This window comes from Doryrhamphus excisus, linkage group LG21, assembly GCF_037039965.1.
Source record: "Doryrhamphus excisus strain RoL-2023G ecotype Guam linkage group LG21, RoL_Dexc_Guam_v1.1, whole genome shotgun sequence".
Taxonomy (NCBI): Eukaryota; Metazoa; Chordata; class Actinopteri; order Syngnathiformes; family Syngnathidae; genus Doryrhamphus; species Doryrhamphus excisus.
Genome location: NC_136377.1, coordinates 6,346,856 through 6,372,953, shown reverse-complemented (window position 1 = coordinate 6,372,953; position 26,098 = coordinate 6,346,856). Strand labels below are relative to the sequence as shown.

At 39.7% G+C, this 26,098-nt stretch overlaps 1 protein-coding gene across 1 annotated transcript in view; it reads right to left on the bottom strand.

Moving 5' to 3' along the window:
• esama (endothelial cell adhesion molecule a) overlaps positions 1 to 26,098 on the bottom strand; it is a 56,649-nt gene extending 30,551 nt beyond the window's left edge. Inside the window, exons 1-2 of the mRNA XM_058086075.2 lie at positions 25,915 to 26,098; positions 25,622 to 25,800 (exon numbers count right to left, since the gene is read on the bottom strand). Of these exons, the coding sequence (XP_057942058.2) occupies positions 25,622 to 25,688 (67 nt within the window). The 5' untranslated portion in view covers positions 25,689 to 25,800; positions 25,915 to 26,098. The remainder of the gene's footprint in view (positions 1 to 25,621; positions 25,801 to 25,914) is intronic.

Genomic DNA, 26,098 nt, shown 5'->3' with positions numbered 1-26,098 from the left:
TTAAATCCTACCCCTCCATCTGGTACTTTTACGATCAGTAACTGTTCCACTTGTTCACTTCCTGCTTTCTTAATATAGTTTAAGTTTTTGTTGTTGTTGTTGTTTTTTTAAACCACATACCGAAGTACGAGGTGATATTTAACACGAAAAAGAAACAGTCTCTGAAGTAAAACTTCCTCATGGGTCTGCTTTGGAGGTAGTCCCAATGCTCAGGAGACTTCCTGTTAGCTGTTTGTTGTCATATTGGCCTGATCCGATTCCAGGCAATTTTCAGATAGAGGGCCGAGCGTCCCGGCCAAGAGACGTCCCCGGAAGGATGACTCATAATAAATCTACGTGGGTGAAGTTAATTAAAGAAGAACAGGGTGCTGTTGTTCCAGAGAAGTCTTGGCTCTCTGTTGCGGATAAGACCTACTTGCAGGTCTACTCCTACAACAGAGTGGAAGGACTTTGACGGAAGAAGTTCTACTCAGCTGATATCAAACCCTACATAACAAAACTTCTGAAATTAATCATTTCTTTGGATTTTCTGTCGGGTAGGATGATTTTGTGGCACAACCGTCAGAGATTTCAGAGATTTTCCTGAACGTGAAAGCACTATAAACCTCTCTGAGCCCTGTTTGATTGAAGTTGTGAAGTTGCATTCATTAAAGATGAGGAACCTGCTGTGGCATCAGCAATAATAAGGGTCCGCACATGTATGTTCCTGATGAAATAGACATGAGCACGAGCACCAGAGTGGATCCTGGCATATTCCTGAGTCGGCATTCACGGGCCCTGCACTTTTGCTGATTTATGGGCAAAAATATTTACATTATATTAACAAAAACCCAACAATTATCCAAAATTTGGCTGCTTTTTAATAAAAAATACAACAATTTTGGGCTGCAAGGCGGACGAGTGGTTAGCGCACAGACCTCACAGCTAGGAGACGAGGGTTCAATTCCACCCTCGGCCATCTCTGTGTGGAGTTAGCATGTTCTCCCCGTGCATGTGTGGGTTTTCTCCGGGTACTCCGGTTTCCTCCCACATTCCAAAAACATGCTAGGTTAATTAGCGACTCCAAATTGTCCATAGGTATGAATGTGAGTGTGAATGGTTGTTTGTCTATATGTGCCCTGTGATTGGCTGGCCACCAGTCCAGGGTGTACCCCGCCTCTCGCCCAAAGACGGCTGGGATAGGCTCCAGCAACCCCCACAACCCTCATGAGGATAAGCGGTAGAAAATGAATTAATGAATATTGCCAAAGATTAAATGTACAAAAAACACTGACATTATATATATGTAATAATTTAAAAAATTACTTATAATATTCATTTAGATATATTTTGATTTCTATTAGTTTACATGTTTTTATTACATTTTTTAATATGAAAAATAATTTTATTACTGGGCTGCACCGTGGTCGAGTGGTTAGCGTGCAGACCTCACACCCAAGAGAAAAGAGTTCAATTCCACCCTCAGCCGTCTCAATGTGGAGTTTGCGTGTTCTCCCCGTGCATGCGTGGGTTTTCTCCGGGTACTCCGGTTTCCTCCCACATTCCAAAAACATGCTAGGTTAATTAGCGACTCCAAATTGTCCATAGGTATGAATGTGAGTGTGAATGGTTGTTTGTCTATGTGTGCCCTGTGATTGGCTGGCGACCAGTCCAGGTTGTACGCCGTCTCTCGCGTCTCTCTGCAACCCTCGTGAAGAAAAGCGGTAGAAAATGAATGAATGAATGAATACAACAATTTTGATATGTTTATGCTTCACTAATAATGTTTTTTCATCAAACGTCGACATTTCACACTTTGTTCAGCAGTCCTTGAACACAACATAACCTTTTTTTTATGATTTACAAATACACAATACAATTGTGGACAAGTTGTGACCTGCACATTCTCCATGCTATGAAATCCAAATATAACATTACGAGAATTTAAAAATTATTTGTGTTTTTTGAGCTACTGATTGAGTCAGAATCTTATTAATTTTGATAACATTATCATCAATGTTTTGCTTTTTTGTTACAAAGTGGCCCAAAGTTTACAAAGGTTAAGAATTTAGTAGTATTGTCACTTGGTGACTTTGTAGGATATGCTTTTGCTGGCTTCTTATTATTTTGTTCGAAGACAAAATAACTAAAATGCGTCACAGAGACATAATGTCACATGTTCAGCCCAAAGGCCACGAAACAAAGAGAAACTGGAATTGTGTTTGTGTCCTTCCCCAACTTTATAATAAAAAGAAGAAGTTACTTGTCAAGCGGTAAATAAGTTGCACTGGCACAGCTTGGAGAAACACAGCGCCTTTGGTGAAGTGTGTAGCTTGCCGTGTGCTAATACGAGACAATGTCGGCATTCTGTCAGCGAGGACCGCCGAGTGCCGAGGCAGGAAGCGAGCACGGCGCCTCTTTGTGCATGTCCTGTGATTCAAATGGACGCGTGGCGACTTGAGGGGGTGAATCGACTTAAAGCAAAGCAGCAGGGATAAAAGTCCAAGGTGCTACAACTTGGCTGTAAATGAGCTCTTATATAAGCACCTTCAACCTATCCTTTGGAATACCCATCATCCTACTACACACACACACACACACACACACACACAATTTGGAGACATTAATAAGACATAAGTCAGATGTGGTTTTTTTCCCGCCATAGCTACACAAAAGGTGCCGAGTCAGTCAGAACGTCTCCCACTTTCACCACCAGCGAACCTGCGAATGTCCGTCTGCGGACAAGTGTGAAAATCACATCAACTGGTGTTTACCATGTTACTCAGGTGTGACTCTGTGTGCGCTCGAACACGCGAGTGTGTGCACTGTGTCATTGTTGGTTACGCTACGTATCGGAGGAATGGAATGCGCCTGCTTTCACGGTTGCCTGACCCACCTGCTGTGATCGGGTTTCATCTGGGTTGCAACGTTCACGGACTGCAAGCGCTCATTTCTTTGTAGGCGTTTACTGAAAAGTATTTTTATTTTTTGCAGCCACAAATGGTTGGCAAAGATTCTGCAAAAAAATTGTGATTTCTTGGTTGTGCTTAAGTTTTCTCTCGCTTAATCTGTGCAGTACAATTGAGGAATGTGTTAAAGTATAATACAAGCATAAACGTGACTATAGGGGTGTTATTTCATCTCAAAAGGGCTCTAATAATAGTAAAAATCGTATTTTGGAAAGTCTAATTACAAAAATATTATTCATTCATTCATTCATTCATATTCTACCGCTTTTCCTCACGAGGGTTGCAGGGGTGCTGGAGCCTATCCCAGCTGTCTTCAGGCAAGAGGCGGGGTACACCCTGGACTGGTGGCCAGCCAATCACAGGGCACATATAGACAAACAACCATTCACACTCACATTCATACCTATGGACAATTTGGAGTCGCTAATTAACCTAGCATGTTTTTGGAATGTGGGAAGAAACCGGAGTACCCGGAGAAAACCCACGTATGCAAACTCCACACAGAGATGGCTGTGGGTGGAATTGAACCCTGGTCTCCTAGCTGTGAGGTCTGCGTGCTAACCACTCGACTGCCGTGCCGCCCCCAAAAATATTATAATTTATATTATTAATGCTGCACGGAGGTGAAGTGGTTAGCGTGTAGACACACAGCTAGGAGACCCGAGTTCAATCCCACCCCTGGCCATCTCTGTGTGGAATTTGCATGTTCCTGTTTCCTGTGTCCAAACAAACAGTAGTGCCACATCCTATTAGCTGTACATATGTTGAAGGAGTGGCTGCACGGCGTTCGAGTGGTTAGAGCGCAGGCCTCACAGCCAGGAGACCCAAGTTCAATTCCACCCTCTGTGTGGAGTTTGCATGTTCTTCCCGTGCATGTGTGGGTTTTCTCCGGGTACTCCGGTTTCCTCCCACATTCCAAAAACATGCTAGGTTAATTTAGCGACTCCAAATTGTCCATAGGTATGAATGTGAGTGTGAATGGTTGTTTGTCTATATGTGCCCTGTGATTGGCTGGCAACCAGTCCAGGGTGTACCCCGCCTCTCGTAGCCGGAAGACAGCTGGGATAGGCTGCAGCAACCCCTGCGACCCTCGTGAGAATAAGCGGTAGAAAATGAATGAATGAATTATTATTAATGTTGAGTCGTACTTTGTGGAAATTCACTTATCGTGGTTCATTGCAGACAGTGATAAACGAGGGACGACTGGACATGTGGTCTATGCCAAAGCATGTTCCAAAAAATTTAATAAAATCTAATGTAATATTACTAATAAATACTAATAAAAAGTACATTTTATGAGTAAAAATACTAATAAAAATCTAATGTATCTAATGGATTGAGTAAGGAAATCAAACAATGCACAACGATGAGCCAATTCAAGAAACAATACAAGCAGTTGATGTTTGCTAAATACAAGGATGAAGAGTCTTGAACCAGTCATGATGTGCTATACATATCGGTAGAAAATGAATGAATGAATATTATTAATATCGAATCGTACTTTGTGGAAATTCACTTATCGTGGTTCATTGCAGACAGTGATAAACGAGGGATGACTGAACATGTGGTCTATGCCAAAGCATGTTCCAAAAAATTTCATAGAAAAATCACATTTCTACCCTAAATACATTTATACCAATATGGAATGATGTTTATATCAGCTAAGTAAGGAAGAACTTAGAGGGTATTCAAGCAGGCCCTCTGACACAAACAACTGTGTCACTTCATTCCATCTGTGGAATACAGATCCTTTAGCGACACACACACACATGCACACACACACACATATGCTCCTGTCTAGTCAAGTACTTAAGCTTTGTCCGCCTCTCAGATTAAAGTTACCCTGCTAATTTGCTGCTCTGTCACAATTCCTACATAATCCTGCTGTAATCCTCACCGACTCGATTAAACAGCCAAATCTCCAGTTCAGTATCTGCCTCTATCTGATGCACTCTTCATTTGGACTTTCTCCTTGTCCTCATTTTCTCTCCCATCAGGGTTCCCACTCTAATTCTTTCCTCTTCATAAAAAATCGTCTTTGCTTTACATCCATTCTTCTCTTTCCGTTGCCAAATCGTTGCTGTATTGTGTATATTCGTGCACTTTGTCTCAGAGGAAAAACAAAACAGCTCAAATGGTACCAAGCATAAACCAAGATAGCGTTTTATTAACCCTTAGATGCATAAGTGGGTCAAAAATGACCCACTTAGGTTGTTTTCTTGAAATATCTTTGTGATGAAATTTTTTTTTATCATTTCATATTCCAGGTATTCCTCAAAAAACACGTTTTTGATATCATGCCATTCACATTTTGAACTTACCTTTTATACATTTTAAGAATTTTTAGTTTTTGTGTTACTACCCCCACCTTCCATAAGTGGGTCAAAAACGACCCGGTCAGGTTGTTTTCTTGAAATATCTTTGTAATGAATTTTTTTTAATCATTTCATATTCCAGGTATTCCTAAAAAAACATGTTTTTGATAAAATAACATTCACATTTTTAACTTACATTTTATACATTTTAAGAATTTTTTGTTTTTTGTGTTACTACCCCAACCTTCCATAAGTGGGTCAAAAATGACCCGGTCAGGTTGTTTTCTTGAAATATCTTCGAAATGAAATTTTTTTTATAATTTCATATTCCAGGTATTCCTCAAAAACATGTTTTTGATATCATGCCATTCATATTTTTAACTTACCTTTTATACATTTTAGGAATTTTTAGTTTTTGTGTTACTACCCCAACCTTCCATAAGTCAGGTTGTTTTCTTGAAATATCTTCGTAATGAAAATTTGTTATCATTTCATATTCCAGGTATTCCTCAAAAACATGTTTTTGATATCAAGCCATTCACATTTTTAACTTACCTTTTATATATTTTATATATTTTTTATATTTTGTGTTACTACCCCAACCTTCCATAAGTGGGTCCAAAATGACCCGGTCAGGTTGTTTTCTTGAAATATCTTTGTAATGAAATTTTTATTATCATTTCATATTCCAGGTATTCCTAAAAAAACATGTTTTTGCTATCATATCACATTTTTAACTTACCTTTTATACATTTTAAGAATTTTTTGTTTTTGTGTTACTACCCCAACCTTCCATAAGTGGGTCAAAAATGACCCGGTCAGGTTGTTTTCTTGAAATATCTTCGTAATTAAAAGTTTTTATCATTTCATATTCCAGGTATTCCTCAAAAAACATGTTTTTGATATCAAGCCATTCACATTTTTAACTTACCTTTTATACATTTTAAGAATTTTTTGTTTTTGTCTTACTACCCCAACCTTCCATAAGTGGGTCAAAAATGACCTGCATGCATTTTCTATGGAATCCAATAGCAACCTTTGATTCTTATCAACTTATCAACTCCTAAATATAATACTAAATATCATACAAGTGATTATTCCTAACCAAAATGGCAAAATTGGCATAAAAACGCATCAATTCTAGTATGGGTCATTTTTGACCCACTTATGGAAGAGTGTAGCATCTAAGGGTTAAGGTGTTCAACATTGCTGCAGATTTGATACTACAGTGGAATCCGTTTAAGTCGAGATATGACAGGAACTCCCGTCATTCCCATCTGCATTCATTCACGACTCCCAGTCTGCAGAATCAACTTAAAAAGGGAAGCCTGCATCAACCATTCATGCATTACTGTAACCTAAAGCAAGCAGCCAAAGCGCCGCCGTCCCAATGTTCCTTGTCGGCAGATCTCTTCCTTAGCAACTTTAATATTCAGTGCACTTCATGACAGTTTAAAGTACAGTTTTAAGTCTCTTCCTGAGACACATTTACATGCACACAATATTTCACTTAAGCTTCACGTTCTCTTTCAGAGAAGACCTCTTTGCATCCACAAGCATCAATCCCAGTATTGTCGGTGATAACACCATGATGTTACAACAAAACAAAACAATAATAACCCGCCTTCCTGTGCTCTACTTGATCAATTGTACAAACAACTGCATCTTTACCATTTACAGATCACAGACTCACAGCTGCCTGAATATCAGCGGGTGGATTATTGAAGACTTTTGTGGCTGCTTCACTTGCCGTAATGACTCACATATAAAACGGCGGCACATGGAAAGCTGACACGTAACTGACATTCAGTCCAAGAGATGAAACTCTACTACTGCATTTGCGACTCAGTTACACCATATTCATATTCGATATGCACAAGACACACATTAGACATTAGCGGAGATGGCCATAATTATAATTGAACATATGGGGCAGATGAATGTTTTCCAAAAGGGGTAAAGCTGCCCATAGAACTATTTTCTTTCAATCAATCACATTGTTAAATAGTCTACGGTGCCAATTTCATGGAAAAGTGAGAGCTGACTGTTGCACAGGACCTGGAACAGACCAAAAACAACATAAGGAGGCCAGAAATATTTCAATATTGAACAAAGCAAAATTTGTTCTCAATTCAGAAATCACTCCACACTCTTTATTGCTCTCTGGTTCTACCATATCTTACTTATTGTATCATGTATCATAAATATGGGGTAATAACTATAAAAGCAATTTTCACTCGCTAAATGTACTGAAAAAAAGGTCAGTAAGGATAATTCATAATGCCGCCTACATAGAACATACTAACTCCTTATTTCTAAAATCACAAATACTTAAACTTGCTGATATAGTTCATCTTCAAACAGCTAAAATAATGCATAAGGCTAAAAAATAACCAATTACCTAAAAATGTCATCCAATATTTCTCTACAAGAGAGGAGAAATATGATCTCAGGGAAGAACTACATTTGAAACACTTATATGCTAGGACTACGTTAAAAAGCCATAGCATTTCAGTATGTGGAATCAAACTATGGAATGGATTGAGTAAGGAAATCAAACAATGCACAACGATGAGCCAATTCAAGAAACAATACAAGCAGTTGATGTTTGCTAAATACAAGGATGAAGAGTCTTGAACCAGTCATGATGTGCTATATATATATATATATCACTATATTGACAGTTACTATGGTACCCATTATGTCATTGGATGGTCATATCACCTCGTACTTCGGTACGTGACAAAAAACAAACAAAAAAAACAACATTTTTTTTTAAACTATATTAGGAAAGCAGGAAGTGAACAAATGGAACAGTTAGTGATTGTAAAAGTACCAGATGGAGGGGTAGGATTTAATAAGCTTTGCTTCTTCCTACTCCTTTTGGACATGTGGAACTGTGAACTGATTATGTGATGCATTCAATTGTAATCTGATGCATGTTCAAATGAAAATAAAACCATTACTATTACAATTACCAAAACATGTTCATGCAATCAAAATTAGGATTTTCATTTCATACGACAGCATGACGAAGATGTCTAATAGGGCTTTTTGAGTGCATGTGTGTATGTGCATCCACAAGTACTACCACAACCACCTCGTCTTTTCCTTTTGAGCCTCTCATCAATTCATTCCAGTCTAAGCAAACGTTCATGTGGATTTAAACATAATATAAAAATCGAGAACAAAATGGTCAATTACAAACGCTAATTGCATTCAGGAAGTCGTGCGTATTTTTTCGGAAATGATCCATAGTGAAAGAATAACGGCACAAAAAGTGAGCACTTTGCCTAATTAGTCCTAATGGCTGAGGCTTAATGGTCCCGATAGAAAGCCATAGAAAATCACTGAATGCAATGACCAGTCACTAATGACTGCTAAAAACATCAATGCTGTGCCACAGTCGTTTTACTCAACGTAAAGTGTTGCAAAAACATACATATATAGTGAATTATCGCACGGCGTGCACGCAATGCGAAACTTAAGAGTCTACGTGTAAGCGAACCTCATATATATACCGTGTCTGTCCTGGGACGTACCAATCGTCGCCCTGTCCCCCCCTTCTATAATCACCCGTGAGGTGCATCCCAGCATATTCTCAGTAGGTTTCCCATTCATTCATCTTCTACCGTTTATCCTGGAGCCAATCCCAACAGACTTTGGGGTCCCGCACATTTACACGTCAAAAACACAATTGGTCTATCTCAGGACCGACGTGGTCGACAGTGGGGTGTGTGTGATAGGTCACGCTACAGAAGTGGGGGGGACTCCCATAGTGAGATACTGAGCAAGGTTAGAAGGAGAACATATTTATTCAAAAGCTGTCCTCACTTGGACTGAAAATGATGAAATCTAATTCACTCCTGCACGTGTGTGATGTCTGGGGAAGGTTTGAAGGGGATAGAGATGATATCGATACACGGATACAAACACGTGTACACATGACCCCACGCCCCCCCCCCCAACCCCCAAGATAATGGTAGTGGAAACACTGACTCATGACCCACAACAAACAAACTAGCACAATATTTCAACACATCCGTGTTTGTGTGTGTTTGGAAAAAGGAGCGAAAGGTTGCAAAAGGCAAAATAAGGAATTGGGAAAGAGGGTGACATGGTAATTTATATTTTCAATAAAATTACAAATGATTCTGTATAGTAGAAACAGTGAGAATGAGGGGGGGGCTGCACCCCTGAGCCATTATTGGAGATAATGACATCAACTAAGCTCTCCCCGGAGTGTTGCCGTGTATGACAGAAAAATAGCTAAGAGCTTATAATTACATGCACCACCCAGTGAGGACAGAGGGAGTAAAGAGAGAAAGGGATATACGGGGGGGGGGTGGTAAATGTAATAAATGGTAAATATACAGTACGTAAAGGTTTAGGACTCAACACACAAAAAAAACATGGACTCCCTACATCACATTTAAAGCACAACCAAGAACGTGGCGGGGAAACACACTAAAAACACTCATATGCTAGTGTGACAAAGCCCCCCCCCCTTTGCTCTAACCCTCACGGCTGACCTGAGACACTGATGCTGATGAGATGCTGGAGCTGCAGCCCTCAGGAGAGATAGGATGAAGGAGAAGAGGATGAGGAGGAGGAGAGGCTGCCAAAAAAAAAAAAAAAAAGGAAAAGGGGAAAAGCGCGTGGAGGGACACTGGGGGGGTATGTAATAATACCGATAAAAGAGAAATTGGGCAGAAAAATAAGAGGAGGGGAAATATGAGTTAAAATGTCTGAAATAACCGTAGTTAGCATATATTTGAGATGATGTGACAGAATAAGTCTTTCAGTGTTGCTTAGCGTAAGAAGACGGAAGATAGTCATGCACTCCATGGCGGGACTGGATTGAAGAATTGTGGAATAATCTCTAATTCTTCAAAGGTTTTCCTCTTGTACAGCAATACTACAATCTCACAATCTAATGTCTGATCTAATGTATCTAATGGATTGAGTGAGGACCTAAGAACTACATTTGAAACACTTATATGCTAGGACTACGTTAAAAAGCCATAGCATTTCAGTATGTGGAATCAAACTATGGAATGGATTGAGTAAGGACCTCAAACAATGCACAACGATGAGCCAATTCAAGAAACAATACAAGCAGTTGATGTTTGCTAAATACAAGGATGAAAAGTATCACCTCGTACTTCGGTACGAGTTACATTATTAACAAAACAACAACAACAAAAAAACCTTAAACTGTATTATGGAAAGCAGGAAGTGAACAAATGTAACAGTTACTGATTGTAAAAGAACCAGATGAAGGGGTAGGATTTAATGAGCTTTGCTTCTTCCTACTCCTTTTGGACATGTGGAACTGTGAACTGATTATGTGATGCATTCAATTGTAATCTGATGCATGTTCAAATCAAATAAAACCATTACCATTACCAAACTGATGCAAGAAAAAGCCGTAAATACAGTGGAACCTTGCTTAGCATGGACCCAATCTTGTGCATCATCTTGTCTGGTGACTTGGGTGTCTTAGAAATGAACAAGAGTCACATTAAAAAAAAAACTATATTAGGAAAGCAGGAAGTGAACAAATGTAACAGTTACTGATTGTAAAAGCACCAGATGGAGGAGTAGAATTTAATAAGCTTTGCTTCTTCCTACTCCTTTTGGACATGTGGAACTGTGAACTGATTATGTGATGCATTCAATTGTAACCTGATGCATGTTCAAATGAAATAAAACCATTACCATAAAAAACAGGTTCCAAGCAGTAATTTCATTATACAACTAACTATTGTATAATTTGTACAATTATTAATTTTAATTTAATTAAAAAATTTACAAAATAAAACACTAATAATTGTATATTATTATAAAATTTTCTGAATAATAAGATAATTTTTAAGAAGTTAAAAAGCGTATTTTATTAGATTTTTTCAAGGCTTTTTGCAGGGCCATATAATAAGATATTGCGTGCCGAATCTGGCCCCCGGATCTTTGAAGTTTGGGTGAAATACAGAAAAAGCACAGCAAAAAAATGTAACAGTTACTGATTGTAAAAGTACCAGATGGAGGGGTAGGATTTAATAAGCTTTGCTTCTTCCTACTCCTTTTGGACATGTGGAACTGTGAACTGATTATGTGATGCATTCAATGCATTCAATCTGATGCATGTTCAAATGAAATTAAACCATTACCATTACCATCTCACTATTTGTCATTTTTCGGACAAACCTCCATGCATACGTGTTAAGATTCTTGACCAATGATATTGAATGTTGTTTTCGCTTTCAAGGCCGGCGTGCTCTAGAAATTTGGTGACGGAAAGAACAAGGCAGTCCCACTAAAAGACGTTCTCTCTCAAGGGACAACCCGTGTCCTTGTGCAGGAAGTGTTTCAGAGATTCATTCCTAAATCTGAGAGCGTCTTCCTATAAATAAATTAAAATACGATTTTCCTGCTTTATATTTAATGATTTTTTTTTCCCCCTCTGGTGCCTTTTCACACTCAATTGTCATTTATTGTCAAATAGTAGTGCATTAGACGTACAGACTTACATACTGACAAGCTGTTGGTACGGTCTTAATGGATTCGTTCCATTCAGGCATTCCATCTGATGAACATGGTGGGCACAAAAGACTGGACGATATTAGGTTTTACACTTCAACTGCATGTGCCTTGATTTGTATTCATTCTATTGTAACTCCGTAATCTAATGTAATCTTTACCAGGGTCGTTTTTATTGCAAATGTTGAGCCAAAATCAAAAAGAGTAAATGAGTAACTTTAAACCTTAGAACAAACTTCTGTTTCCGGGTCACATAATCGTTTAAGCCAGGGGTCTCAAACTCAATTTACTTGGGGGCCACTGGAGCTCGGGTCTGGGTGAGACTGGGCCACATCAGGTTTTCCAAAAAAAAAACAAAAACGCATTTATTAAAAACTAAAAAATTTAAAAAACTTTGCTTTAGTTCCAATTTTCTACAAGAAAAGCTCTGATAAAACATTCCACTGTTCTCAAATATCTTCATTTTTATTTTTCTACACAAAATAAGATGAAAAATAAATAAACAAATCAAGAATAAAGAAAATCAATCAATCAGTAATAAATAAATAAATAAATATAATTATAATAATAATTATTATTTTTTATTATAATAATAAAACGGCAAATAATAAAAACTTAAGAAACCACATATAGTTGGTGGGTAGACAAATTATTTTTTTCAGATTAAAATGAACAAAGCATTATTAGAGCCCTGTAGACATGACAAAACAAGACTATAGTCACATTTATACTCTTTTTATTTACAACATATTGCGCAACTGCAGGGTCTTGAGACACATGCTAACTCGCAAACTAGAGAGCTAGCGACCTAGCATCCATATCAAACTTGCGCGGGCCGCACTAACATTAAACTTTCATATCAAGGCGGGGGCCTCATACTAGTGTCCTGCGGGCCGCGTGTTTGGGACCCCTGGTTTAAGCCATGTGCTCTGGACGCGTGTCTTGTTATGAATCACATCTCCGCATTTGGTGCATTACTCTTTGACGGACATCGCATACGGTGGCGCCTCGTTTGAGCATCAGAATTGGTCAATTACTTATTATTTGGTATTCAACAGCTCTAAACAAGCAACAGTACAAAGAAGGCAGGACCACTGTCTCAAATAGAAGACTTTTGAAGACTTGGCTTAACTTTGACCAACTGCCAAAATTGAAAGTTCGATCTGACAACAGCCTTGATCTCAGACACTGGGCCAAAGGATCCAGATTTGCCACCAAACACCATCACTTGTAATGCCATGTTTTTGCAGTATAGAGCCAAGTTGCAGTAACTGCATGGAGAAAAAAGAAGAGGGCTGGCAACAGAGCTGTGTGGGACATCTCACACCAAAAACATCTGCGTTTTTGGCCCAGTCTGTACAGGATTAGGTTGATTTGCTTGTATTCCACATAGGCATTGCCGAAAACATTGTCATCTTTGGTCAAAAACATTCAATAAAACTAAAACAACAACAGTCAAATCAAAGGGATAACACACTGACCAGAGTACAAAAACTCATAAGTGCTGCTTCGGTACTGTGGCGTGTTTGACAACCAGATTAGAAAGCCACTAAAATATTAATTTTTTCTAAAAACACCGTAAACAACCACCCTGAGGGTTTTAGATAAGAAAGGTAATTTGGAAATGGGCCTAATTTTTTTTTTGCTGTGCGACGGCCTATTTAAAATTTGCAGGTACCACTCATCGTAAGACAAAGTCGAGAAGGGGCCCAGACTGAGGGGTGATAAACAGGAAGGGAAATACCGGCCCTAATTGAAGCGATAAAACAACTGAGTTTGATAAAACAATATCTGTAAGTAGCTTGATTTAGCCCCTTTTAACAGTTGATTGATGGAAAGGCGTCAGCGGTCTCTTAAGGTTTGAAATGCAGTTTGCCAGTCTTCCACTTTCTCTCTCAGCGCTACGACAGAAAGGCAATCTGGCAATCTGCCAGAGCTCAGTTCTGGTTTTTTGTCTGCTTGGTGTTCTGTGGCGCAACAATAACCACGTTTTTTTCTCTTTCCGAATGACCTTTTCTGAAAACAATGGTATACATGGAAAAGGAATATTCCAATCACGTGTCTACATGCGCCGCTATAATCAACCAGAATCGTCAATAGGGCATGCGCAGTAAAGCGTAAACACCAACATCACGTGATACCGACTTCCTCCAGTTTTTCTTTCCCTTGTTGGAATAACTCCGTATTGCCAGTTTTTCGTTCATCCGGTCTTGAAATTTAGTTTGAATCAAAAACAAACTTTCCTTAGCAGTCCATATTTGGGTCCATGTAAACGTGGCTATTGTCTCAAACAGATTGAGACATGTCAGAAAACCATGGGATGTCACAAGGTTCTAAACTAAACACCGATTGAAGGGTTAATAATGCGGCATCTGTAAAGCAGCAACGTTTGACTGTACAAAAGCCACAAGTTTGATCTGACCCAAACTGATTGACATTCCGCCGTAGAGTTTTCAGGACATGAACAAAGACAAGGTCATACTTAGGGATGTGTCCGCCAAGAAATCTTATTGGGAGGCCTCAACTAAAAGCAGCTTGAAGATATTTGCCAACATTGAAAATTACTTCTATTCTCCCCCCTCGGCCAGAATAGCAGCATTCTGCTGGTAATAGTTCGGTAAAAGCGTTCAGCCAAGATGTAGTTCAGCTTTTCCTGGTTTTTGAAGTGCATGATTTGTTTGGTTTAATTTTGGCCTTTCCGGATACAACCCTCTCATTGGCACTGGACATACCCAATGGATGGGCGGGCCTGAAATCCAACACACAAGCCCCCCCCAACATTCACCCAAGTCTAAAAAGGAATGATAAATGATGTTTGCCAGGCCAAACCTGAGGTCAGGTGTCTGAGGTGGGGAGCCGCGGTTTGACTTTGTGCCGGCAGGGACAAAGAAAGCAGGGGCTCTGGCACTGGAGCCCTTAATTTGGGTCGACAACAGGTGTCGACAGGGTCCAGCGACCGCCGCAATGCAGAAAGACACCCCTCTGTGTCCACTTCAAGAAGACACAGACTTAACATAACAAAGTGGACTTCTGCCTCACAGGATAGCCACTACGTTCACCTTGGTAGTGTTGGTGACACTGGACAGAGCTGCCTACCTTGGTAGACACAGTATCGTAATTTGTAGTCGAATTTGGCGATCATATGGAACACAGATAACAGACACTGGAGCAACTAACACACAACAGACAGATAAAAAAACAAATAAAGTTGCAATTTTGTTTGGGAAAATTTCATTCATTCATTCATTTTCTACTGCTTATCCTCACGAGGGTCGTGGGGGTTGCTGGAGCCTATCCCAGCTGTCTTTGGGCTGCGAGAGGCGGGGTACACCCTGGACTGGTGGCCAGCCAATCCCAGGGCACATATAGACAAACAACCATTCACACTCACATTCATACCTATGGACAATTTGGAGTCGCTAATTAACCTAGCATGTTTTTGGAATGTGGGAGGAAACCGGAGTACCCGGAGAAAACCCATGCATGCACGGGGAGAACATTCAAACTCCACACAGAGATATGGCTGAGGGTGGAATTGAACCCTGGTCTCCTAGCTGTGAGGTCTGCGCGCTAACCACTCGACCGCTGTGCAGCCCACTAATAAAATTATTTTCCATATTTAAAAAATGGAATAAAAATATGTAAACTAATAGAAATCAAAATACATCTAAATTAATATTTTAAGTAATTTTTTAAATTATTATATATATAATGCCAGTGTTTTTTGTACATTTATTTTTTGGCAATATTCATTCATTCATTCATTTTCTACCGCTTATCCTCACGAGGGTCGCGGGGGTTGCTGGAGCCTATCCCAGCTGTCTTCGGGCTGCGAGAGGCGGGGTACACCCTGGACTGGTGGCCAGCCAATCACAGGGCACATATAGACAAACAACCATTCACACTCACATTCATACCTATGGACAATTTGGAGTCGCTAATTAACCTAGCATGTTTTTGGAATGTGGGAGGAAACCGGAGTCCCCGGAGAAAACCCACGTACGCACGGAGGACAACATTCAAACTCCACACAGAGATGGCCGAGGGTGGAATTCAACCCTGGTCACCTAGCTGTGAGGTCTGCGCGCCAACCACTCGACCGCCGTGCAGCAGAAGAAAATTTAAGAAAAATTATTTAATAAGAAAGCTGATATATTTGGGGGGAAAAACAGCAAAAAATGTGGGGGGGGAGCAAAAAGCTAAATTCATACTAATAATATTGGGGGTCATGGATTCTGTGCACTGTTACAAAGACATGACTTTTCCTTAGAAGAAGGTCGACCAGCCTGCAAGACAACCATTACCTGTTTACCTTTCCTCCAATTGTTGTATCTGACCTTTTTATTCCTGTATGTTATACGTCCCTCATGTGTTCCGTGTACACTGTGGGTAACTTGGGACTTCATTTACAAAATTAGATCTAAAAAAAAAAAAAGGAGTTCATTTAGGTATAATTTATGTGGAAGGTACGACTTACATCACAGTCATCACCATAGTTAGCAAAAAGCTGATATTTCTGGGGTTCTGTAATACTGTAGAAAGAGTTTTGAAAGCAACCCGATATCCCCCCCCCCCCGCAGATTCCAGCGGCCGTAAATAGTCATTAGCTTTTATTAGCACATAGAGATTTGTACAGCCTGACACTGTTATTATCATTGGCTCAAGCTGTATTATATCTGTAAGAATATACTGTGTGTATTGTATATTTGTGCAACTACTGCATGAAACTGAACTGTGACTATCATTTGCTGACTAACAATGACAACCCTGAGCTTTGCAGGCATCAGTCTTGAACGGATTCAAGTATGCAAACTAAAAGGACACAGAGAAAGCCACAAGAAGGAAAAAGATAGGAAGTGTGTGTGTGTGTGTGTGCCTTTAAGAGAGCACAGAGGCCACAACCCAGTGATGGGAAAGTCAACTAGTGATTTTCTCATGACCCCTTTACAAGAGGCCTTCTTCTATCTGACTGCCATGATGAAGATGAGATGTCACCAAAACCCCAACCAAGGGACAAGCGACACATTGCCCTACATACTGTACATTCATTCGTTTAGAGTGAGGAAAATGAAACAGTATTTTAGAAACATATACAAACAGGGTATATTGTGACGTGTGTCATATGTGTGTTAGAAGTCATTCAATAAGCAGGCTGTCCCAAAAATATTTGATAATTTCCTAGCGTAATAACATAGACAGTCTATCTATGTACCTTCATATGATTCATATAAGGTTGAATCTTTTCATTAATCATTAAACATGATACCTACATAATTTCTATGCCTCGGACATGTATTTATCTTCAAGTGGAAAATCCTCAAGTGTCCTCTGTGGGACATTTGAAAGGATGTTTCTTCATCTTGTTCTGAAGTTATGAAGATGAAGAGTCTTGAACCAGTTATGATGTGCTATGCATATCAATATATTGACAGTTACTATGGTACCCATTATGTCATTGTATGGTCATATCACCTCGTACTTCGGTACGTGACCAAAAAAAATTTGTTAAAAAAAATATAAAAAATTAAAAAATGAATAAAACTTTATTATTTTGTGTTTACATATTCAACAAGGTTAATGATAAGTACATTTCCACCAAGCAGAACTCCTTATTTATACTGTAAATGGAATATTTTCAACCGGTTTTAACATTATTAGAGCCCTCTAGACATGAAATAGCAACCCTATTGTCATCTTTACTCATAATAACAGAAAATTCTGGTTCTGATTTCCGTATAGTACTTCCTGTGGTGGCTGTTGTCATCACAAAATGTCTGAATGCGTCTTCTGAATACTGTATATTTGAATTTTGGGTCATTTAGCCATTTTAATGCTTAAAAATTATTAATTTATTCAAAAATACAGATAATTTGCAATTTTTTTACTAATAGGCTGAAGTCTATTAGGAAAGCAGGAAGTGAACAAATGTAACAGTTACTGATTGTAAAAGTACCAGATGGATAAACTTTGCTTCTTCCTACTTGTTTTGGACATGTGGAACTGTGAACTGATTATGTGATGCATTCAATTGTAATCTGATGCATGTTCAAATGAAATTAAACAATTACCGGGTTATTGTTGATTATTTTGTGTGTATATATTCATCAAGGTTAATGATAAGTACATTTCCACAAAGCGGAACTCCTTATTTATATTGTAAATGGAATATTTTCAACCAGGTTTAACATTATTAGAGCCTTCCAGACATGAAATAGCAACCCTACTGTCACATTTACTCATAATAATAGAAAATTCTGGTTCTGATTTCTGTATAGTACTTCCTGTAGTGGCTGAGTGCGTCCTCTGAATACTGTATATTTGAATTTTGGTTCATTTAGCCATTTTAATGCTTAAAAATGATTAATTTATTCAAAAATACAGAAAATTTGCATTTTTTTACTACTAGGCTGAAGCCAACCAGAAATCAGTGATGATTTATTCATTAATATTAGGCATGTCCGGTAACATCGGCTCCACCGTTATTATCGGCCCGATATTGGCATTAAAATTTAATATCAGTCAACATCGGTATCAGGTTTTTAGCCTATAATGAAAACCGATAAAGCCCTTTAGGCGCCAAAGTCGCAAAATTGCGACATGCAACATTTTGAATATAACGCTTGTCGCTAATGCTTTTCACCATTAGATGGTAACTGATCGCTAACATATCGGCATTAGTTGATATTGGAATCAGAAATTGACAATTGGTCAATATCAGCGATTATCGGACATCCCTAATTCATATATTTTGGAACCCAAATATAGAGTGAAGCCGTTAAATGTGAAAAACAACGTGGCGAGGGACGACTGTACTGCGGCAGTTCCAAAATAGTTTGAAATCTTCCTGGAACTCAGTAGCAGCACATTTTTTAACTTCAAATGAATGAGAAATGTTGGGAGTTGATTCGGCTTCGACTCTTATGTTCCACGGTTATAATTATTACATCAGTAATCCTATAAATCTGACTTTAATTAAGGTAATATAATTAGAATACTGGTATCTAAAAGAGTCTGGGCTTATGAGCTATAAAGAGCAATACAAAGAGGATTTGGAAATGTATTTAAAAAAAAGTCGATTTTTCGCACATGGGAAGAATGACTGGGAAGGATGACCCCGCACTAATCTCCCGGTAGGTTCCTGTTCTCCCTTGGCCTTATGCACGGGGCTGATGAGTATAAATACGCAGGATTACAAGAGACACTGGCACGTGGTTTTGCTTTTGGATGATAAACTTCCCCGCAAGGGGAGAGGAAAACTGCAATGTTGTATTTCCATGTCATTACGTATGTAACAATAAATCCCCCAATCTCCTTTCTCAAATCAAAATTGCGCCAGTTGCTGGGGACACACACATGAGGACTGCAGGCTTCAAACACCCGTAATCCCAGCTCAAAGTGGAGAGGCGCTTTGCTGCACTTCCATTTGGTATTATTCTAAGAAATAGGCAATTAGAGATAAGGTCGTAGTTGCAAGTTAGGCAAACTGCATTCCATGACCCCCCCCATGGACGCCTTGAGGGGAATAAACTATATTTTGGGATGAATTGTTCGCAGGGAAACAATAGAGAGGAAGAGGGGTGGGTGGGGGGGGGGGGGGGACAGATGTTTTGAACTTGTCATATACAGTCAAACCTCAAATTCCGAACGACCTAGATTTCATATGATTTGGTTTACAACAAAAATCTTTGTCTCGGTTATTGTACAGCAACATTACTCAGAATCGAACGTTCAAACAAAGCATCCCACATTGTTGGTGACTCAGTCTCTGAGCATTTGTTAATGATTGCGACTGCTAAATAACCCACCATGGGGCCAAAAAAAAAGTTGCGAGTGAAAGCAATTAAAAAAAAAAAAAATCACTCCGGTTTCCTCCCACATTCCAAAAACATGCTAGGTTAATTGGCGACTCCAAATTGTCCATAGGTATGAATGTGAGTGTGAATGGTTGTTTGTCTATATGTGCCCTGTGATTGGCTGGCCACCAGTCTTGGGTGTACCCCGCCTCTCGCCTGAAGACAGCTGGGATAGGCTCCAGCAACCCCTCGTGAGGAAAAGCGGTAGAAAATGATTGAATGAATGAATGAAAAAAAAAATCATCATAATTTTGATATTAATTTTTGATATTGTCCAACTCGATGCAGATATCAGCCGATATTGATGCCGATGTGTGTAATATGACATCTCCTGTGCTGGAATGAACACATATGTGTTGTATACAGCATTTTAAAAATATCGGTTTTCATGATTGGGAGAAAATCCGATCAACCGATTTGCCGATTTTATGCTTATATGGTGCCGATAATTATCATTATCACATACTACAGTATTAATTGGCCCATGAATGATATGGGAAAAGGCCGAAATGATACTGTGTCAAAGCCCAGGGCAGTGATACTGATAAAATATAGAGTTTAACCATGTCCAGTATCAGCCCCCGTAGCTGTCCACTCAACCAATCAGAGAACAGCACACGAGTGCTTAGTGCCTAGTGCTTCTCCAGTCACCAAAAAACCCAAACTTGATTAATGGAACTTTAATTGTCAGACATTGATAAGATAAGACTGTTGATAAAATATTATTGTTGAAATATTTTTGCAATTATTGTGTTTACACTGTTTAGATATAATATATCTAATAAACTGAACATTTTCTGGAAACAAAATGGTCTTTTGATTAAATAGTATGTGATAATAAGCTCATGATTAAATAGTATATGATAATAAGATCATCACAGACCTTTGGTCTCGGGCTGATACTGACACTTGGGGGCATGATACCTGGCTTGATACCAGACAAACCATGTGATAACCTATAAGTATCAATAATACCAGGTTTTGTTTTTTTGCTGACTAACAAAAACCGAGGTACATGTAAGCATGAGCGTGTCCTACAAGTGTTTTTTTTTTTTTAGAAGAATACACCCTGCTAAAAATAACACTTTCAACCCACTCACTCACTAGTATGTATGAATCCGTGAGAGTTTGCCACTGAAAATCTGCAGTGGCAATGTGTCTTGCCCTCCTCATCCCAATGGAGCCTTTGAAGCTTGTGTGGATTGACCTTGTTAAATAAGTAAAGTCCATTGTGGGACCCACCTGGAAAACAAATGAAGATGTTCTTTTGCCAGATGGTGCGTCCAGAATAGAAGAGTAATCGTACAATGGTTGGTCAAGAGATAAGGCGTGGATTATACATCGTTCGGACATCAAATGTCCTTGATACGGTAGTCTCACTTCAAGATCAGCGAGAGATTACATCATTAGTGTCATTTTGCAGCGATGTTTCCATATCCATTGGGGAAAACAAATGTTTGATTCCAACAATAATGGATAAAATGTGTTTTTAAATTTAAAAAAAAAAATCACAGTTTTTGGGGCGGCACAGCGGTCGAGTGGTTAGTGCGCAGACCTCACAGCTAGGAGACCAGGGTTCAATTCCACCCTCGGCCATCTCAGTATGGAGTTTGCATGTTCTCACCATGCATGCGTGGGTTTTCTCCCACATTTCTCCACATAATAATAACAATTAATAATAGTGGTCGAGTGGTTAGCGCGCAGACTTCACAGCTAGGAGACCAGGGTTCAATTCCACCCTCGGCCATCTCTGTGTGGAGTTTGCATGTTCTCACCGTTCATGCGTGGGTTTTCTCCGGGTACTCCGGTTTCCGCCCACATTCCAAAAACATGCTAGGTTAATTGGCGACTCCAAATTGTCCATAGGTATGAATGTGAGTGTGAATGGTTGTTTGTCTATATGTGCCCTGTGATTGGCTGGCCACCAGTCCAGGGTGTACCCCGCCTCTCGCCCAAAGACAGCTGGGATAGGCTCCAGCACCCCCGCGACCCTCGTGAGGAAAAAGCAGTAGAAAATGAATGAATCACAGTTTTTGTTCCAGATCCACTGCATTTCTTCAAAAGGCAAATTACAGTATGTGTACCACAAAAAAAGTATAGTGTGTCTACAGTACTCTGATTTTGAACTGGATCACAAGTTGAGGTCTTATCTTGTATGCTGCAGGACGCCGACTTCCTGCTATAATGCACACGTCAACAACAGGGAGGCTTCCTGTTGCCAAACTACTGCTATTCATGAACATGCATCCTGGCCGCCGACAGCTCAGGACACACCTGCAGGACGACTGATTGTCAAGGTCAGTCAAGGTCAGCGTACAGTGAAGCCATTGTCCTGAATCACGATGATAAAAGAACCTGTAGGAAGCATTCCTGGTAAATGGCCTGGAGGTGGTTTACTGTATCTAATGGTATCATCATTACCATCATTTTCAGGTGATACTCCTCTCTCAGGGGGGAGGAGCGAGCCAGCCTGAGATTGCCGACATCAGCTCAAAGGATTGTTTTGGCAACAGTGTATAAAAGGGCACCGCGCCGTTGGGCAAACCATGAGAAATATTCATTCAAACTTTTGCCTCCATTTTGTTTTGCCACACAAAACACATTTTAAGTATTCACCATAATTTGTAAATACATGATAATACAGGTCAAATGTTTAGGTCTTTATGTTTCACTGATTTTTCATCAAGTGTAGCAATGCAACACCCCTATAGTCAACTTTGCCCTCCTATTATTCGACTGTGTAAGAAAAAATGACAATATCAATCATTCATTCATTAATTTTCATTTAATTTTTAACAAAAAAGGTTTTAAATTAATTTTTTTTAACAAGCACACAATCTTAAGCTGGATTCTTTATTTAGGAATGAAATATTTTCCTAATTAAATCATAGAAAACCTGTTTAGAAATTTCTAGATTTGATTTTTAACATTATTAGAGCCCTCTAGACATGAACTAACATCCCTATAGTCACCTTTGTCACTGCAGGAGCACAAGAGACTGCCATGGCTTTAAACATTAGAAAGCTAGTGACATATTCATTCATTTTCTACCGCTTATCCTCACAAGGGTCCCGGGGGTGCTGGAGCTTATCCCAGCTGTCTTCGGGCGAGAGGCGACGTACACCCTGGACTGGTGGCCAGCCAATCACAGGGCACATATAGACAAACAACCATTCACACTCACATTCATACCTATGGACAATTTGGAGTCGCCAATTAACCTAGCATGTTTTTGGAATGTGGGAGGAAACCGGAGTACCCGGAGAAAATCCCCGGAGAACATGCAAACTCCCCACAGAGATGGCCGAGGGTGGGATTGAACTCGGGTCTCCTAGCAGTGAGGTCTACGTGCTAACCACTCAACCGCCGTGCAGCCCCCAATAGAGGGTTCTGGAGCTGAATCCATCCATTTTCTATGCCACTTATGTCCCGAGGGTACGCCGGAGCTTATCCCAGCTGACTTCAGGTGAGAGGCGGAGTATACCCTGGACTCGGCACAACCATTCACATTCATATACCTATTTTTGGAATGTGGGAGGTAGCCGGAGTACCGGGAGAAAACGGAGAACATGCAAACTCCACACAGATGCCCAACTGAGATTCAAACCCAGATCTTCCAGATCTAATCTAATAACAGTGGCTTTTATTACAAATGTTGATCCAAAATCAGAGGAGAACGTCAAAATCAAGGTAGAAAAATAGTAAAAAGTACACCCTGGACTGGTGGCCAGCCAATCACAGGGCACATATAGACAAACAACCATTCACACTCACATTCATACCTATGGACAATTTACAGTCGCCAATTAACCTAGCATGTTTTTGGAATGTGGTAGGGTTAGAGTACCCGGAGAAAACCCACGCATGCACGGGGAGAACATGCAAACTCCACTCAGAGATGGCCGAGGGTGGAATTGAACCCTGGTGTCCTAGTTGTGAGGTCTGCGCGCTAACCACTCGACCACTATTATTAATTGTTATTATTATTAGCAACTACACCATTACTTGCAGGTGTATCAATTTTGGTGTGCATGCGCCATTTCCATTTTTTTTTCATTGTTTTCACTGAGTAAAGTCCAAATGCGTGCCATGATTCATTTTGTCTGTCGAAAAGAGCCAGAAATGGTCCCCAGACTGCACTTTGGACACCAGCGATCCTGCTCTCCAGACAGCGCTCTTGAAAATTTGACTAGAATGAATAATTCAGGCTTTTGTACTTCATAAAACATTTGAGAAAATCTCAAGCATCTGTACCATGTCCTATTTTATATAAATGGAGAAGATGACGGTGGGGTTCGGTGGGGGTTGGGGGGGGGGGTAAGCTGCAACTACTATATAGGTATCGGCGGAAGTAGTTTTAACACAAAGCTGGGGAGAGTGACAGATGAGTCGGTGTTGCAGAAGCTATAAAGGGATTATTCTTCCCTGGAAGACATAATCATTTGTAACACACTTGTTTCCCATTCCGTGGAAAAAACAAATATCCCGCAAGCTAAAAATATAACATATCACTACCCGTAATCATGGGTTATGATTCATCCTTAAATGTCAAGATTCACTGAAATGGGGTCTGGATTAAAATGATCCATTTAGCTTGACGGGGAACATGACAGGAGAGTCGACACCATCCAGGTTTAAGCTGGAAATATTCCTCACACGTGTTAAACGCATTTAAAGTAATAAATCTATAAGTGCTCACGGAGGAATCACAGTGTACACACAATGTATGATGCGTTCAAGAACTGACAAAAGTGGTGCAAAATCTCAATGCTGGAAAAAAAAAAACATTATCAGTGATGTTTAAAAAGACGTGAATATGTAAAAACTATGGATGCTGTACATTTTAGCAGTGTTATCATGTATTATTGTATTTTCTGGACTATAAGTCGCTCCGGAGTATAAGTTGCACAAGGCCAAAAATGCATAATTAGGTAAAAAAAAACATACATAAGTCGCATTTTTCGGGGGGTAATTTATTTCATAAACTATTTGACAAAAATTACGTCCTCTTGGAAGGCAAGTTCTAACATTAATAAAAGAATAGAGAACAGGCTGAATAGGTGTACGATATGCTAACACAATGGTTATTCAGCTACACAACAAATAAACATAAACAGAAAAGGTGTCCAGTGTTTATGTAACATAAACACTTTTTTCATTTATAAGTCGCAGAAACAACCAACATATGAAAAAAAGTGTGACTTATATTCCCAAAAATACGGTATAACCGACCTATGGAGAATGAGATGTATTTTCTGCAGAAAAAAATGGCCAATATAAACCGATGATGCAACTCCCCACTAATGCATTTCACCTCAGAGACATTTTAATTTTTATTGTCAGAAGTGCATTTTATAAGAGCGTGGAGGAGTGTACCGCGCAGAAGGTTCCGCACTGGAGGGACATTTTATTAAATTATAAATAGTTCATAGTGTTATGATTGTAAATATATTGTTATTTTGATGTGAAAAAGGGTCACAAGGTTATAGACTTGTGCCCTACGATTGTCTGGTGATCAGTTTCTGTAGCCATAGAACACAATATTCTTTAAATCAGTCAAAATCATCTAAAAAGTAGTTGTCTTTTGAAATACGGCTGGGTTTGAATGTGCTAAATATGACCATAAATGTGTGAATTTACAGGTTATTGAAGGTTAAATCGCAAATGTGCGGGGATGGACTGTACTGCAAAGCGCACAGGTCGTCGGCCATTTTGTTTTGGATGTGCCACTAGAGGTGGATTTCGTCCATTTCCTGTTTCTGTTTTTCTGTGCATCTCCAAATACTAATATAACTAATATAATGTTCTAATTTGGGTCATGTTACATTTGATTTGTAGAATATGTCAAACCAGACACGGGCTAAAAAAGTCCCCTGATCCACACGTTGCACACCCGTCTATGGATCCATTTTGGGACTAATACTAAATACATTTGATGAAGTGTGAAAAGAGGCTTTTGACTCACCTGGCAACATCCACAGGCACGTTAAGGACAGCAAAGTAAGTTTCCTGGTAGTAGAAAAGACCGCCATGTTTCAGGTAACCACACTTTCTGACCTCGAAAGTCCTTCCAGTCCAGTATTTTTTGTTTTTGGCCTCAGGCAACAAACACTCCCAAGTGTGTCAGGTGCTTCCGGGTGTCAGCTGAGGGACAATAAAGGACACTTCAGGTGAGGATATAAGGAAACCACCTGACCCCCCCCCCCCCCTCTCAAAAGCCTCGGGATTTCTTCTTCCCCACTTTCAGGTAAGACTAACCGAGTGAAAAGTGGACGAGCACCTTCAACGCCGAGGATCCGCCAACCAAGTGAATGTCCTCAGCGTCCTCTTTACGCTCGGCTGCATCTGCAAGTCCCTCCTTGTAGATGCTGGAGCCACAAACTCTGCAACTTGTCATCACAGTGTTCTTACCAGGACACACAGACAGAGCGAGAGAGTGAGA